The following is a 17,389-nucleotide window of genomic DNA, read 5'->3' as shown; positions in this document are numbered from 1 at the left end:
GTGTAAGGATCAAGGATGTCTCAGAGAGAGTGCAGAATGTTCTCACAGGGGAGTGGGGCCAGCAAAAGGTCATTGTCCACATTGGAATCAACGATATAGGAAGGGAAAAGGTTGAGATTCTGAAGGGAGATGACAGAGATTTAGGCAGAAATTTAAAAGGAGGTCCTCAAGGGTAGTAATATCTGGATTACTCCCAGTGCTACGAGCTAGTGAGGGCAGGAATAGGAGGATAGAGCAGATGAATGCACGGCTGAGGAGCTGGTGTATGGGAGAAGGATTCACATTTTTGGATCATTGCAATCTCTTTTGGGGTAGAAGTGACCTGTACAAGAAGGACGGATTGCACCTAAATTGGAAGGGGACTAATATACTGGCAGGGAAATTTACTAGGACTGCTTGGGAGGAGTTAAACTAGTAAGATGGGTGGATGGGACCCAGGGAGATAGTGAGGAAAGAGATCAATCTGAGGCTGGTACAGTTGAGAACAGAAGTGAATCAAACAGTCAGGGCAGGCAGGGACAAGGTCGGACTAATAAATTAAACTGCATTTATTTCAATGCAAGGGGCCCAACAGGGAAGGCAGATGAACTTAGAGCATGGTTAGGAACATGGGACTGGGATATCATAGTAATTACAGAAACATGACTCAGGGATGTCCAGGGCTGGCAGCTTAATGTTTCAGGATACAAATGCTACAGGAAAGATAGAAAGGGAGGCAAGAGAGGAGGAGGAGTGGCATTTTTGATAAGGGATAGCATTACAGCTGTGCTGAGAGAGGATATTCCCGGAAATACATCCAGGGAAGTTATTTGGGTGGAACTGAGAAATAAGAAAGGGATGATCACCTTATTGGGATTGTATTACAGACCCCCAAATAGTCAGAGGCAAATTGAGAAACAAACGTGTAAGGAGATCTCATTTACCTGTAAGAATAATAGGGTAGTTATGGTAGGGGATTTTAACTTTCCAAACATCGACTGGGACTGCCACAGTGTTAAAGGTGTGGATGGAGAGGAATTTCTTAAGTGCGTACAAGACAATTTTCTCATTCAATATGTGGATGTACCTACTAGAGAAGGTGCAAAACTTGACCTACTCTTGGGAAATACGGCAGGGCAGGTGACTGAGGCATCAGTGAGGGAGCACTTTGGGGTCAGTGACCATAATTCTATTCGTTTTAAAATAGTGATGGAAAAGGATAGACCAGATCTAAAAGTTGAAGTTCTAAATTGGCGACATGAGATAGCTTTGGCAAATAGAATTAAGGAGAATCCAAAGGGTTTTACAAATACATTAAGGACAAAAGAGTAACTAGGGAGAGAATAGGGCCACTCAAAGATCAGCAAGCCGGCCTTTGTGTGGAGCTGCAGAAAATGGGGGAGATACTAAATGGAAATGGATATGGAAGATATAGACTGTAGGGAAATAGATGGTGACATCTTGCAAAATGTCCATATTACAGAGGAGGAAGTGCTGGATGTCTTGAAACGGTTAAAGGGCATCTGGCTGAGCTATTTGTATCATCGATAGTCACAGGTGAGCTGCCAGAAGACTGGAGGTTGGCAAACGTGGTGCCACTGTTTAAGAAGGGTGAGGGACAGGATGTGCATGTATTTGGAAGGGCAAGGACTAATTAGGGATAATCAACATGACTTTGTGCATGGGAAATCATGTCTCACAAACTTGATTGGGTTTTTTTGAAGAAGTAACAAAGAAAATTGATGAGGGCAGAGCAGTAGATGTGATCTATATGGACTTCAGTAAGGCGTTTGACAAGGTTCCCCATGGGAGACAGATTAGCAAGGTTAGATCTCATGGAATAAAGGGAGAACTAGCCATTTGGACACAGAACTGGCTCAAAGGTAGAAGACAGAGGGTGGTGGTGGAGGACAGTTTTTCAGACTGGCAGCCTGTGACCATTGGAGTGCCACGAGGATTGGTGCTGGGTCCTCTACTTTTTGTCATTTATATAAATGATTTGGATGAGAACATATAAGGTTCAGTTAGTAAGTTTGCAGATGACACCAAAATTGGAGGTGTAGTGGATAGCGAAGAGGGTTACCTCAAATTACAACAGGATCTGGACCAGATGGCCCAATGGGCTGAGAAGTGGCAGATGGAGTTTAATTCAGATAAATGCGAGGTGCTGCATTTTGGGAAAGCAAATCTTAGTCGGACGTATACACTTAATGGTAAGGTCCTAGGGATGCTGCTGAACAAAGAGACTTTGGAGTGCAGATTCATAGCTCCTTGGAAGTGGAGTCGCAGGTAGATAGGATAGTGAAGAAGGCATTTGGTATCCTTTCCTTTATTGGTCAGAGTATTGAGTACAGGAGTTGGGAGATCATGTGGTGGCTGTACAGGACATTGGTTAGGCCACTGTTGGAATATTGCATGCAATTCTGGTCTCCTTCCTATTGGAAAGATGTTGTGAAACTTGAAAGGGTTCAGAAAAGATTTACAAGGATGTTGCCAGGGTTAGAGGATTTGAACTACAGACTGGCTGGGGCTGTTTTCCCTGGAGCGTCGGAGGCTGAGGGGTGACCTTATGGAGGTTTACAAAATTATGAGGGGCATGGATAGGATAAATAGACAAAGTCTTTTCTCTAGGGTCGTGGAGTCCAGAACTAGAGGGCATAGGTTTAGGGTGAGAGGGAAAGATATAAAAGAGACCTAAGGGGCAACATTTTCACACAGAGGATGGTTAGTGTATGGTATGAGCTGCCAGAGGAAGGGGTGGAGGCTGGTACAATTGCAACATTTAAGAGACAGTTGGATGGGTATATGAATAGGAAGGGTTTGGAGGGATATGGGCCGAGTGCTGGCAGGTGGGACTAGATCGGGTTGGGATACCTGATCGGCACGGACGGGTTGGACTGAAGGGTCATGCTGTACATCTCTATGACTCTATGATACTCTGCCAATCCAAATGGCATTCTCATATATTGATTGAAACCTGAATGGGTATTAATTGTAACATATTTTTGGGAAACTTCATCTCATGGCAAATGCAAGTAAGCATGGCTCAAATCCAGCTTCGTGAAAAACAACTCCTTGCCAGCTTTGCATATAAATCCACTAGGTGTGGGATCGGCTATTTATCCAGCTGCAAGAAGCTGTTTACTATTTGATTAAAATCTCCACAGAGGCGAATCGACCTGTCGGGCTTCACAATCAGTATGAGTGGTGCTGCCCATTCTGCAAACTGGACTAGTTTGATACATCCTTTGCTTTCTAGCTTTCTGATTTCTGCCTCTACTTTAGCTAGTAAGGCAAATAGCACTGGGTGGACTTGCAGAATCTTGGAATTCCTTCCTGGTCAACATGCAAGGTGGCCTGGCATCCTAGACCTTCCTGAAAAACCTCTGGGGTATTTAATCAGGACTTCACTCAGCCACGTGAATAATGTTGAGCCAATCTAGACGAATTCTTCTCAACCAATTTCACTCCATCCCCATCAAGCTCAGGCCTCAGCTTTTTACCACAATCAACAATAACTGAACTGGCTACTTCTCATAAAAGACCAGAATTTAAGTTGTATCCTTAAGGTTCTCCAGTACAGTTCGTTCTGCTATAACATAACAGTTGCATTCCTCTACAACTTCGTGCTATAGAAAGCCACTCTGTAGAAGATCACTTTGCAAAATTGCTATACGGTTCAGTAGAAAATTCGCATTATCCACAATTCATCAATCGTGTTATAGCCAATTTGCACTGATGAAATTTGTGCTATATCAGGACAGCCAGTGTAGGCTCTCAGTCTAGCTGAGACCTTGTGCAAATTTCAGGTTGGGAGTCCAGAACAAACTGTGTTAATTATTCGATCTGTGATCACTGGATCACCGCTACTGATTTCCATTAGAGCTGGGTGACCATTTTACCAGATCGTTATTTTGATTGGTTTTGTCTTGGATATTGCTGAGCAATTTAACTGTTTCAAACCAGATGTAGGTGAACTTTTCATGTGTGCATTCTCCTGGATACCAGCCAATGAGTTATCTTACTCCATTTGGATCTAATGGGACTCGTTTGCTGTCTCATGCTTGTCAGCACTGAGATAACTCCACAGAGACAGTGTACTGTCACCAAGTCACCCTTTATTTACATGTGAGAAGTCCTTGACACTACTCCAGCTCCTTCAGAGCCAGCTCTCAGACTGAACAGATCCTCTGACATTTTTGTTTATGTTTGTCAGCAAGTGTTTCCTGGTCAGACCAGAATAACAGCCCCAATCATGGAACTCATATTCTATGAAGTCCACATGGCTGACCTCATTGCAATCACGAGAGTCAAACTCATTGATGTTGCTTTTCCATCTTATTGGGGTGGGCATTTCCCTTAGTAACCAGTTTCCATGTAATAGGCTCATTATATGAAAGTTGCTCACCAGGGACTGACTGATGGCAAAATTACACCTCAGGATCTTAGTTGAATCTGCTTTGTATTAGGCATAACTGGTGATGATCCCTCCCACACTGAATAGCCCTGGTAATGTGGGCATGTTTCTCAGCTGCTTTGACATTGCTGCCCTCCCCCATCCTTCTTTGTATCATACTCTTCAGAAAAGAAATGACAATCTTCTTCTTATTGTCCTGCTCCTCAGATGTTGGATCTCTGGCCATGGAATTTTCCTGGTCCAGATGGGAGTCTCTCTGTTGTGCAATGTGGATGAGCACGCAGCAAATCACAACCATTCTGCCTACCGTGTTCTGTACCGGAATACTGCTGCTCTCCACAACAAGTTCCATGCACCCGAGATTGCCAAGTGCCTGCTCGATATTACTGCCTGTCACCACCCATCTATTGTGCATTTGTAGCCAGTTCGCATTTGTCCAAAAGGGTAATTTACAATCTTCTAAAAAGATATTGTATTTTTCTCCTCAGAGGTTCACCACAGATTTGTGTAGGTGGATGAAAAATCTCAGGGAGTTGGCAATTCTTCAGTATGAAGTAGTCATGGCAGCTAACAGTGGCCTTTGCAAAGATCTGAAGGAAAGCTTGGTTGCTGTCACCAACTACCTGGGCATTCAGTGAATGAAGTGTCATTCCCATTCATTCATTCATTCATTCCATTCAGTCTTATTGCTGATTTGGAGCCTTTAAGACAATGTGCGGACAATCAAGAAATACATGCATCTGAATGAAGCTGATACTCGAGATTCCAAATTAACAGGGAACTGGATATACTTCCCCTCACATACAAATAGAGTATTAGTTACTACCTTGATTTGACAGTGTGTGATTGACTGTGACATTCTGGATAGGTCTTCTGCTGAGCCCCGGAAAGAGCCTGGCATGTAAAAATGTGGAGGCATGGTAATCTCTACAACCACTGGCAGGGCATAAGAGCGGACAGACCTGTGGTCCGAGATCTTCTTGCACTATGTGCTACATCTACGTGCCTGCAGTTTGCAAGGATCATTCCCTCTGGTAAATTTATAATTGTTCCGACCTACATTTGTGACCATAATCTTAGGTGAACCTCAGCTGTCTTCAGCACTGGTTTTCAGTCATGACCTAAGATGTTAGTATACCTCCCCACAAAATTAGTTGTCCCAACCTTCATTAGAGTTATATAGCATGGAAGCAGTCCCTTCAGCCCAACTTATCAATGCTGATCAGATTTCCTAAATCGAGCTCATCCCATTTGCCTACATTTGTCCCATATCCCTCTGAACCTTCCCTATTCATATACCTGTCCAAATGACTTTTGAATGTTGTAATTGTACCTGCCTCTACCACCTCCTCTGGTAACTCATTCCATATACGCACCATCCTCAGTGTGCAAAAGTTCCCCTCAGGTCTCTTTCCCCTCTCACCTTAAACCTATGTCCTCTAGTTTTGGACTCCCCTACCCTGGAGAAAAGACCTTGATTATTCACCTTATTTATGCCATTCATGATTTCATAATCCTTTATGAAGGTCACCCCCTCAAATACCTACACTCCATGGAAAAAAAATCCTCAACCTTTCTCTTGGTACATGCATCCCGGCCTTTACTTCTTGGTCTGGTATACTTCTTCTGGATTCCTTGCATCTATGACATCTATATGCAATAGTGCCTGCCTATTTTGTCTCTTCTTTTAGAAAATGTGCAATGCTTTATTTTCACACGATCTCCTTCCTGCCATCTGTGTACCTGAATCAGTTAGGGCAAAGAAGTGTTGCCTTGACAAGTGCAGTTATTCTATCCTCCTACTCCCTTAGGATTAAGCCAGATATTTGCAACTAATTTGCTGCCATTGTTGTGACATTTGCTGCAGCTCTTCAGCATTTCCCTGCATGTGTCCAAAAAGATGTCCCTACCAATCCAAGCAACCTTGCAAAGTTTAGACCTTCCACTACCAGGTATAATCACCACAAATTGTATTTCCCAGTCCTTCCTTGCAAAAATCAATCTGACTGCAAGTAGTTAATAGTTTTACATCCGCTGCTGCCTCTGTGAAATATGTGCATTCTGTGTGACTCAATACCACCTCCACCTGTTGCCCGTTGGCTAAAGGGTGGTTAGGTTTTCTGGAGTCTCCATTACAATTTTTGCTAGGCCCAAGAGGTTCATCATTGCTGAACATGCATTGCAGCACTCATAGCACTGAAGTGGAGTAACAGCTTAAATTATGTCCCAAATGGACCTGAATCCATAACCTTATGGCTCAAAAGGCTAGAGTGTTACCACAGAACCATACCAAAAGAAATTACATAACTGCAAGTTCGTTCTTTAAAACCGCCAATCATAAATAGCACAAATGACAGATAAGAGACATTCTGACATATGGTACAAAATGGTGACCATAATAGCCTCCTGTTCAGTTAGAGTCCTTAATAATGTAGACAGGAAACAAAATAAATTTCCATGACTTGACCTTCTATTGTAACATACCCATTACACAACAACTGCAATACAATGCATAGATTTTAAGGTTCCCATGTCAATATCTCTCAGCACATATTTCATGAGCAAATCCTACGTTTGAGCGAGATGGATTGGAGATTCCAGCAAATGCTTTACAGCTCCTTGTACTCACCGTTAGAACAGAAAGCAAGTCTTTCACACTACAATCTGCTTTCATCTGGCTCCTGAACATTCTCATAGTTTGGTGTTTCAGATAGTAATAAGAGGCTATACGGCCTAAATCCAGTGACTGGAGGCTGCGATTATCCTACAAGACAAAGATATGCTTTATTAAAAATGAATTTAGAATTAAAATTCAAAAACATTCCTCTGATATTTGAGCGAATTTCGGTGTTTCCTGCATGGGCAGTAACCTGCAAAAGCAGGTGACATGCCTGTTATAGAAGCCACTGGTTTTGGGCAGGTTCTTGATACATGAGTGGTTTGATTTGATAGATTGCATCACCTTCAGCTAAAATTATGCATTTTGTGATGTCTAAATAAATTCTTAAATACAGGAAAAGATTGGCAAATGATTTATTATTTACTTTTAAACCATACTACTGTAAAAAAGCAAACAAAAGATATTTGATGCAGAAACACTAACATATGTTGACATATTTTGCTTAAAGAAACAAATGTGAGGCTCCCCAAATATGTTTGCTTTTCCTACCCCTGTCTGAGGAACCAATCTCTGCTCACAACCAGAACAGCTGGCTAGGTGATTTACATGTACAAGCAGGACAGAAATCATGATCTACGGAATATCCAAAAAAGAAAATAAATTATTTTTGTACATGGAGCAACTTGTGGAGCAATGTTGGGCAGGCCATATTAAAGTGGTTATTAGCCAATTGGCATACAGTAAAGGTCAATCCACTAAAAGTGCCAAGATCTCTCATTAGAGACAGAGAGATGACTCGTGGTGACTTTAACCTGAGGGTCACTACACCTCAGCTTGAGAAGAAGGGACTTTCATGGTAACCTCAGGTTGGTAGTATAGATAGGTCTCAAAAGTAGCTTTGTGATAATAATCAGACAATATATTCCTTCACAATGTTGGGCAGAGTTAAGTATTCAGAGAAAGTGAGGATTGCAGATGCTGGAGACCAGAGTTGAAAATGGTGATGCTGGAAAAACACAGCAGGCCAGGCAGCATCCGAGGAGCAGGAGAATCGATGTTTTGGGCATAAGCCCTTCTTCAGGAATGAGGTAAGTATTGACTAGAACATTGGTTATATGTTCCCTGCCAAATTCTTGATATAGTTTCAGGGTATCTTTTATGTTCAATTAAGGGAAAAGATAAACCTTGGTTTCATGTCTCACATGATAGAGTGCTGCAGTTAGTGTTGCAATCTATCAGTGCTGTACTTGGATCTGTGCTCATTCCTTTGGAAAAGGAGACAAACTCAACTTTCTGACTCAGGAGGAAGGTACTGCCATTGAGTCACAGTTGACACTTTAGAATAGTAGTAGGTGAAAATTGAAATTTACAACTAGGTACCTAATATTTATAGAAATAGCAGTTATTTAATAAAAGAGTACAGCTATGATAAATTTGAAGCTCACATAAAGAACAATGCTGAATGCAGGAAATGTAGAAGAGGACCAAAAAATGTAAACAAGCAAGGCAAAGTCAATGCATGAGAATAATTAGTTGAATTTCATAAAAGGGAACATGAGCTCATCTGGTGCAGTGGTAGTGAAACTATCTCTGTGCCAGGTGGTGTGTAGTAACATCTCTGGTCAGGTTAATGAGAAAATATCTAAAAAGGAATGTATATAAAAATATAAATATCGAAAGGGTCAGTCAAAAGAAGAGTGGACCAGATTGGAGATCTTCTCATAAAAACAGGGAACATGACTAAATGAGTGCTGTTTATCAGCCTGTAGGAAAAGAGGTTGCTAAAACTATAGTAAGAGAGAAACTGGGAGAGTTAACTGGAGAAGGTAAAAACAAAGGTACACAAAAGGCTGAAACAACATTAAAACCACAATGTTGCAGTATGTATCAAAATGTTATGATTTCGTGCCTTGGTCCCAGTGAGTTTATTCAATTTTGTCTCCCAATCATTTTGAAGCCCAAGTGGAGGCTACTGTGTTGGGCTGGCTCAATGAAAAAAAACTATCAAAGTAGTTGCATTAACCTGCCCTTTGCCCTAAGATGTGCAGTTTTTTCTCCTGCAAGTATTTGTTCACTCCCTTGAGAAAATTAACCAGCGATGTGAGTGGGGCATGGGTTCCAAGCAGCCCATTCATTTTAAAGGTGTGGCTGGGAGGAGCATTCTGATACCCCTCAGCTCCACATTCAGCTTAAGTAAGCTGAATGGTTAACTAATTGTTTTATTGGACTGATTGATAGGGTTGGTTTTCCCAATTGAAGCCTGAGTTGGTATTACTTGTTGGTGAACATGACAATAACTGCCTTAAGGGAAACCAATCCTGGAGGGGAGAAATCTCAGAAGACCCAGGGTAAAAATTTGGGCAGGTGGAATATAATGTGTCAAAATGAGTTGATGCATTTTGTCAGGAAAGATAGAAGAACTGAACATTATCCAAGTGGAGAGACAGTGCAGAACCAAGAGATTTGGAGACCCTTAAGCGTGAATCACAAAAAGCTAGCATCCTATTCAGCAAGTGGAGTACAAAAATATAGGAGTCTTGCTAAAACTAACAAGGCACTAGTCAGACTCCACCTAGAACACTGGAGACAGTTGTGAACCCCTCAGCTAAGGAAAGATACAAAGATAAGGTTGTCATAGTGCCAGAGTCCCAAGGGGCTACTAGCGCATGACAGCAAGGGAGACAGAGAGAGCGAGTGAGAGCGAGAGAGAGAGAGAGAGAGGCAGACAGACAGAGAGAAACTAGCTTTCTTGCCAACTGAACTAACCAACTCCCAAGAAAAGATAAACTGGCCCTGGAGGCAGTCCAAAGATAGTTTGCTCGCTTGATTCTGGTTAAGGAATGATTTTTCCCATGACCAGAGGTTGAGTAGGTTGGGCCTATATACTTTGGAGTTTAAAAGAACAAATAATATTCTTAGGCAGCTTTTTCCTCTTCAGCGAGTGACTTGGATCAAAGGACATAATCTCAGCGTAGGTGCCCATCCAGATAGGATGGAGTTGAGGAAGAATTTCTTTTCCCAGATGGTAGAACATTTGTGGACATTGTTACTGCAGAGAGGTGTTGACGGTGGGTTGAGGGTGGGTCATTGAAAATACTAATGGCAGAGCAAGACATTTTAAAATCAGCAAGACAATCAAGGGTCATGAGGAAAAATGAGAAAAGCATAGTTGAAAATTAACAGATCAGCCATGACCTCAATGAATGATGCATCAGACTTGATGGGCTGAATAGTTTATTATGGAAGTCAAAGTGGAGTCTTATCTTTTTATATTCCCTTATTTGTATTAGGCAAAGCAATTAACCGTTGTTTCAGGTTTGATGTGGTTGGTGAGTAATACAAAGGATGGATCTTGCGTGCCTTTAACCAAAATGGCTGGCAGGAAATATTCACATCACTCTCGTTGGATCTTTTAACAATGAAATGCAGATATAGATTAGCAGTAAGCATGAATAGGCTAAGAAGGACAGTTTTACCTCCCCTACTGAAATACAATAGGAACATTCCAGATCCGCAAGAGATTTCTCTACGAGGTTGGAGAGATATTTATTCATGATGTCATGATTAATATCATCTAAGTTGTAATAGCTGTAAGAAAAAAAGGAAAACATTAAAAATCAAAAGATACTCTTGGCTTATGCTCCACCATGTTTAATACAGACCGATATTTACATCTCCTCTGATGGATCTAGAATGTGAATCATATGCTAATCAAATTTTAACTAACCCTGTGTATGCTTACCTAATCACTTTGTGCATTGGTTAAAAGGCTGAAATAATAACGTGTCCTAGGATTATACAGCAACTGTTTCCTACATCTCTGTAGAATAACAGCCAGTTTAAAGTAGAATTATATTACTGTAAAGGGAAACACCATCTTTTGCACTTGCAAATATCAAGTGCCAAAATATCAATTTTATGGTAAAAGAGGACAGCTCCCCCATTTCTTCAGATTTGATTGTGGTACTTGATTTGCTAGTTGCATTATTGAGGAAACATCAGAAAAGTGGCAGTACATTACATCTGAAGTCTACTGCCCTGCAAATACCTGGGCAAATAATACCTTTGCTCTGTTGAAGAAGTCTCACGATGCACATTATTTCTGTGAGATATGCCATTCTATTTTGCACACATACGAGCAACTGACGGTCTGCAGCCCATTGCATACTCCAATGACTCAGCCTACAGTGAACCCTCTCCCCAAATACCAATAAAAATTGGGGACGTGCAAATTGTGAGAAATGGAGGAGGCTCTCTTGTTGTACATAACAGAAATAGTTTATATCAACATTACAGCTATAGATAAAAGAAAGAAAAATGACATTAGTAACTATCAATACGTCCAAAAGACTGATATTGGATGTGCTGCAAGTAATAATGGGAGCAGAATACAGTAATGTATCAGGTTTAGTTTAAAACTGTATGCAATCACAATGCTAAAAGTTCACAACAAAATCAGGAAAAGCAGCAGCATACTGGTAGGTAGCTAGTTCAGTATACATGGGTTTAGGCAAAGCATCTGAAAGTTTCAACGATGTGGTAACAGTTACTTCTTTAGTGTCAAACATCAACTCCTGAACCTACTTCATTAACTATTGAAACATTGATGGTTCAAGTTGGATATGAATGTTTCTCATTTTTTAAATGGTCTCTGTGCTTTTCTGGGCTTTATGATCATTAAAACCTTCTCTTTCTCCAAGACAGTTCTCCATAGAATAGTGACAAGTCTGGACAGGCATTTGCCCTTGCTATTAATTTGGTCTGTTTAATCTGGCCAAGAACAATATTGCTGCTGTTGACAAAACATGTGATTTTTGGATTGCAGTTAGTATGGTTTGAAAATGAAGGAGACAATTTCAGTCATATCACCCCTTATGTATTGAACATTTTCCTATTTTCATTGAATCCTTACAGTAAAATATCAAAGATTTCACTGATACTAATCTCTAAACTTTTATTTTCAGAAATTATCTCTGAACATTTCACCACAGACTAATGAAAATCCAGGTACTGTGGTCAATGGTCTCTATATGCTTTTATGGTTTAGACAATAATTTTGCTAATATTCTTTGCTTCAGAAAACAGGAGACTAGTCTGGGATTAAACATTTTGGTCCTTCCCCTGCTTCCCCTTCCACACAGTACTCTATACCTCTCTCCTTCATTTGAAGGCATACTGAAAAGAGGTTGTATGCATTCTTGATTTTGAATATGATTTTTTTTGTGTTACAAATCAATTGCTAACAAAGGAATCTTGAATTATAATTGTTTCCTTATAAAATGTAAGTCTTAAAACTTAAAACCCTCATGTTAGAAGTCCTCAAAATGTTAGGTTGATACACAGAAACTTTCCATTGCTTCTTAAGAGAGTGCAGTGGAGCAGAGTTCGGTGAGTGAGGGAGCAAGGTGTTCTTTCTTTTGTCAGCTTCCAACAAAGCATAAGTTGAAAAGATGCACAAGAGGGGACAGACAGCGAGACAGCATTCATCTCTTTCAATCCTCCACCACCAAGTGCATTCAGAGACCAATAAAAGGTAGTGTTGCATGGAAAAGGATAAGTGATTGGTTGCTGAGTATTTTGCTCACTTACTGAAATGACCAGCAGAGGGAAATATGATGAGAATGTGGGGGAGAAAAGAAGAAGAGATGGAATTTGAATGAGAAGAGAGCCAGATGCGGTGGTCCATGTGCATACTGACAATACAGATAAAGTTGTGAGAGAGAGGTTCTGCCACAGTGTATTAGAAGATGGATACTAAGCTTACAGGCCAGACCTCAATGAATGTGTGGAATTCTCTGCCACGGAAAGCAGTTGAGGTCAAAACATTGAGTGTTTCAAGAAGGAGTTAGGTATATCTCAGAGCTAAGGGAATCAAAGGGTACAGGGAGAACACAGGAACTGTGTACGAAGTTATGATCAGCCATGATCAAACTGAGTGGTGGATCAGGTGCAAAGGGGCAAATGGTCTATCTTTCTGTGTTTCTGGTAGAATTCTTTCATTCATTATGGGAAGAATTGAATGCAAAAGTAAGGTGGATATGCTTCAGTTACACAGGGCATTGGTGGGATCATACCTCGAATGTTGTGTGCAGTTCTGATTTCCTTATTACAGGAAGAATGCACATGCATTGAAGACCATTTAGAGTGGGATCTGGAATGAGCAGGATATCTTGAGGAAATGTTAGACAGACTGGGCTTTGTTTTCTCTGGAGTTTAGAAGCATGAAGGGTGACTTAGTTGAAGCACTTCAAATCCTGAATAGTTTTGACAAGGAGCAGTGCTCCGAAATCTCTTGGACTATAACCTGGTGTTGTGCGATTTTTAACTTTGTGCATCCCAGTCCAACACCAGCATCTCCAAATCAGGACTAAGGGACATTGTTTTGAAAATAAGGGTTACATTTTTAGAGAGAGATGAAAAGAACTTTTGCTCTCAGTGGGTTGTGTGATACCTTTGCTTCAGAAGTGGGCCATGAAATATTTTTTAAGGTGGAGCTTAATAAATTCTCATTAGGCAAAGAAATCAAAAGGTTATTGGGAGGTGGATGCGGAATTCAAAACACAAACAGATCAGCCACCATCTTATTGAATGACAGGTCCAGCTCAGGGAGCCAAATGGCTTATTTCTGCTTCAAATGAGTATTTTCATCGATATGTACAGTCTAATCTCCAGGTCATGCTAAATATGCTTACATCTCGCCTAACACTGTTTCCTATTCCCAGAGCTATCTGCGGTGAGTATAACAGGTTTTAAGCTTTAGGAAAACTTAAATGCCTTTTAACACAATGTGACAGATTGTCAGAGTGTGGAAATCCTTGATGAAGACTGGCGTAAAAAGCTTCCAAAATCTTACGACATAATGTAGTTAGAGATAAACAAGGTGAAACCATAATGCAGGATTGAAAGAGATTATACTTGTTGGTAGTTTATTGTTAGGATTGGAAACGGACACGTACAGGAAGAGAAGAGCCAGATAAGATGAAGGTGAGAGAATTGTGGAGAGAAATGGAAGCTGCCAGGGAAAAATAAATCGTTTTTTTTAACAATTCTGCTAAGTGGTAAAATTATCACCTTACTGAGTGACATAGAAATATTTTTCAGTTACACGCATCTTTTCTTTGAAGAAATGAACTTCATGTTTGTTTTAGGCAAGTGTGGAACTAGGGAGGAAATTATCTGCAGCCTCAATCTGTGAAGATCATTTACCTGTTGTTTTTCAGTCAGCAGTAATCCAGTCCCTTTAGACAGCTGGTTCATTGTACACCCCAGCAACAGACTAATTGACTTGTCATATCATTTCCTTTAAATAGACATTTTATTATACACCCTAGTAACACAAGTAATTGAGTAGTCAGAAGCTTCAATTTAAAAAAGGCTAGCCTCATAGGGTTCCTCAGTATATAGCTCATAACCTGCATGCAAGCAGGGTTGAATATTTACACTGCTGTTAACAGGTGCTGAGATGTTAAATGATTCTAATAGCTAGGGGCGTACTGAGAGAGCCAGCAGGATAAGAATTATAGCCCTGTTTGAACACAACAATTACTTGTCCCAGGAGATGAGTCAAAATCAGAGGCAGTTCCATACTAATAGCTGCTAGCACATGGGGTAGACTGGCTAACTTCCATTAGTAGCCTTCTGAGGAACACAGGAACAACTCCCTCAGGTATCATAAACATGTGTAATCAAAATTTCAAACATGCCTATAAAACCATCAACAGAGTGATGCAGAGATGACATTATTCTTTTAGTTGTAATAGAGAGATTTGTAATAAATTTTGAAGATTGCAAAACATATTATTTGAAGAATAACAATGATGGGAAGTATGATGACAACTGAGTTAGGAAAATCACATTTTGAAAATAAACCACAGCCTTGATGTCTTCCAATGTTACAGAAGTACAAATAGTTAAAAGACAGACTGTGTAGAGACAATGAAAGAAAACCAACAGTAATGCCTCGGAGAGGGAGGAGAGATTAGTGTGTCCAACTTCAAGATACTGCAGCAGGGTAGGAAACTGACTCGTTTGCACTCATGATTGCGGACAATGAGTTCAAGATGTCAGCTAAAAAGAAATGGAGTATGAACAGACCCTCCTGGAAATATTTGTAGCTTTAGAAAATATGTTATTTGACAATGGTTGAATATAAGATTAATCTGAATTACAGCAAGAAGACAGCCACAAATGAGGAGTAAAGCATGGAGAACTGCTAAATAAAAATCAAGCTTTCCATTGAGCAGGTCATTACAAATAGAACAGCCTGGTATGATGCTGAGTCAAAAAAAAGACCAGGGATTCTATTTTCAATTTCAATTTCAGATCGATCACCAATATCCAGATAATTTCCAGTTCCTGACCCCGCATAGTCTCAGTGACAAAATATAATTTTCAAACTCAAACGACTTCATTTGCCCAGGGATGAATTCGGCCTGCATTAATAGTGTCCGGAGTAGCTCAGAGCTGGGAGATGGCTCCAGAGAGCCCACTGAAAGGCTCTGGCACAGGAGGGAGCATGCGCAAGTCTCCACATGGCGTTCCCAAATTTCCCGATCGTGAAAGTCTGAGGAACACAGCTGCCAAGTAGTGAGAGATCCTTTTTTCTACCATCTCATAGCTGAAAGCTGAAACCGCAAAGGGCCTGGTTGAGAATGGCCATAAGGGATACTGTTAGAGGTCTAATGCTGCAAGAGCTTTAATGCAATATTTTAAAAAGGTATTGTCTTGTGGGACATGGGTGTTACTGGCTAGCCAACATTTATTGCCTGTTACTAAAGACCCTTGTGAAGACGTTGGTGGGCTGCATTCGTGAACTGTTGCAACCTTTGAGCTGTAGGTAGACCCACAATGCAGTTAGAGACAGAATTCCAGGAGTGTGATCCAGTGAGTGAAGGAATGGCCAAAATGTCAAATATCTCAGACGGTGGGTGTCGAGCTCTAACTTTATGCAGCAATGTGTGTGAGTTGACCAGAATGAGTGTCCATAGGTTTCCCTTATATTGTCAGTCAGAAGTGTCAGTCAGCCGCCTCACATTGAGGGATGCAACTGAGAAGAGGGCATCACTGAGGAGTCCAACAAATCACGTCAAAGTCATCCTGGAACAGGAGACAAAGCTCAGCATGATCAAACTTTGTTGTTCCCTCATCCTGCAGGAAAAGTGAGACAACAATAGATTGAGATGGCCCTGTAGCTGACAGTGTTGCTGACCTCTATGACTTGACCCTCAGAGGGGAGGTGGCATTTAATATTGCTCGGGTGTCATTGTGACAAACCGTTGATAATAATGAGACAGGAAGTCTTGAAGGGAAGCTCATCTGATAGCTCTATTTTCAGGTAAAGGGTTAACAGGAAATACTTGCCCAGTAAGCACTGTGGTTCTTTGACTAGTGTCATCTGTGAGCTTCTTTGTGCTGATGCACGAGCCAAGTAGCCTGAGTTTTCATCATCACCTGCCATAGCCGCATACTAGAATGGACCAAACTTTAAAACTACATGGTCTGATCAATACCATGATATACAATAACTTTAACAAGACAAATTAATGACAAAACAGAGAGGACCTTGCTCAGTTTACTTTTAGGAAGAGTGAAATAAAGGTTATTGAGGGGTGGTGCTTGGGTCTGATACAGTTCTATGGTTTGAAATGTTGGACAATGGTGGTAGTGAGAGACTTCATTCTCCATTTGTATGCCCATGGTATAATCCTTCTCTCTGACACAACATGAGTTGTAGAGTTATATGTCATACGTCTTAGAGGAACTCTGCAAATGTTGCTGAAACAGTGTCATTCATGAAACAATGCTAGCCTGCTCACTGCATTGACAATCTTCTGCCAATGCCTGTGCACTGGACTTTTCCAAAGCATCACTCACATCCTTTTATTACTCGTGCAGTCTTTTTCTGAGGAAGAATTATGTTCCAGGTTTCCCTCTTCATCCAGCTTCAGTCCTCTTTGCAAGTTGTGCAGCATATACAGATAAGGGAAGACAGTGGCAGAGTGGCGATGTGTCTGGACGAGTAATCCGGAGGTCCAGACTAATGCTCGGAGTTCAAAAGTAACTGGTGGACATTAAATCAAATTAATAAATCTTCAATCTACAGACTCAGACTTGTTACAGTACAGAAGGCAGCCCAATATGCTTGTACCAGGTCTCTCATCTTTTTACTTAGTGCCAATTTCCTGTTTTTCAACATAAGCCTGTATGGTGATTCTATTTAAATCATCAGCCAAGACCCTCTTGAATGCCCAAATTGAACTTGCTTCCACCAAACTTTCACACAACTTACGTACTGACTCTGACTACTTGCTGTATTATATTGCATTTACTCCTTTTGCAAAACACATTAAAATTGTACTCTCCAGTTCTCAATC

At 40.8% G+C, this 17,389-nt stretch overlaps 1 protein-coding gene across 3 annotated transcripts in view; it reads right to left on the bottom strand.

Moving 5' to 3' along the window:
• ascc3 (activating signal cointegrator 1 complex subunit 3) overlaps positions 1–17,389 on the bottom strand; it is a 556,691-nt gene that overhangs the window by 82,514 nt on the left and 456,788 nt on the right. For all 3 annotated transcript variants that reach the window (XM_060849581.1, XM_060849588.1, XM_060849596.1), the window contains exons 35-36: positions 10,493–10,604; positions 7,026–7,160 (exon numbers count right to left, since the gene is read on the bottom strand). In XM_060849581.1, the coding sequence (XP_060705564.1) occupies positions 7,026–7,160; positions 10,493–10,604 (247 nt within the window). The remainder of the gene's footprint in view (positions 1–7,025; positions 7,161–10,492; positions 10,605–17,389) is intronic.

This window comes from Hemiscyllium ocellatum, chromosome 3 (assembly GCF_020745735.1).
Source record: "Hemiscyllium ocellatum isolate sHemOce1 chromosome 3, sHemOce1.pat.X.cur, whole genome shotgun sequence".
In the NCBI taxonomy this organism is placed as follows: domain Eukaryota; kingdom Metazoa; phylum Chordata; class Chondrichthyes; order Orectolobiformes; family Hemiscylliidae; genus Hemiscyllium; species Hemiscyllium ocellatum.
Note: the sequence above shows the minus strand (reverse complement) of the source record. Positions and strands in the feature narration are given on the sequence as shown.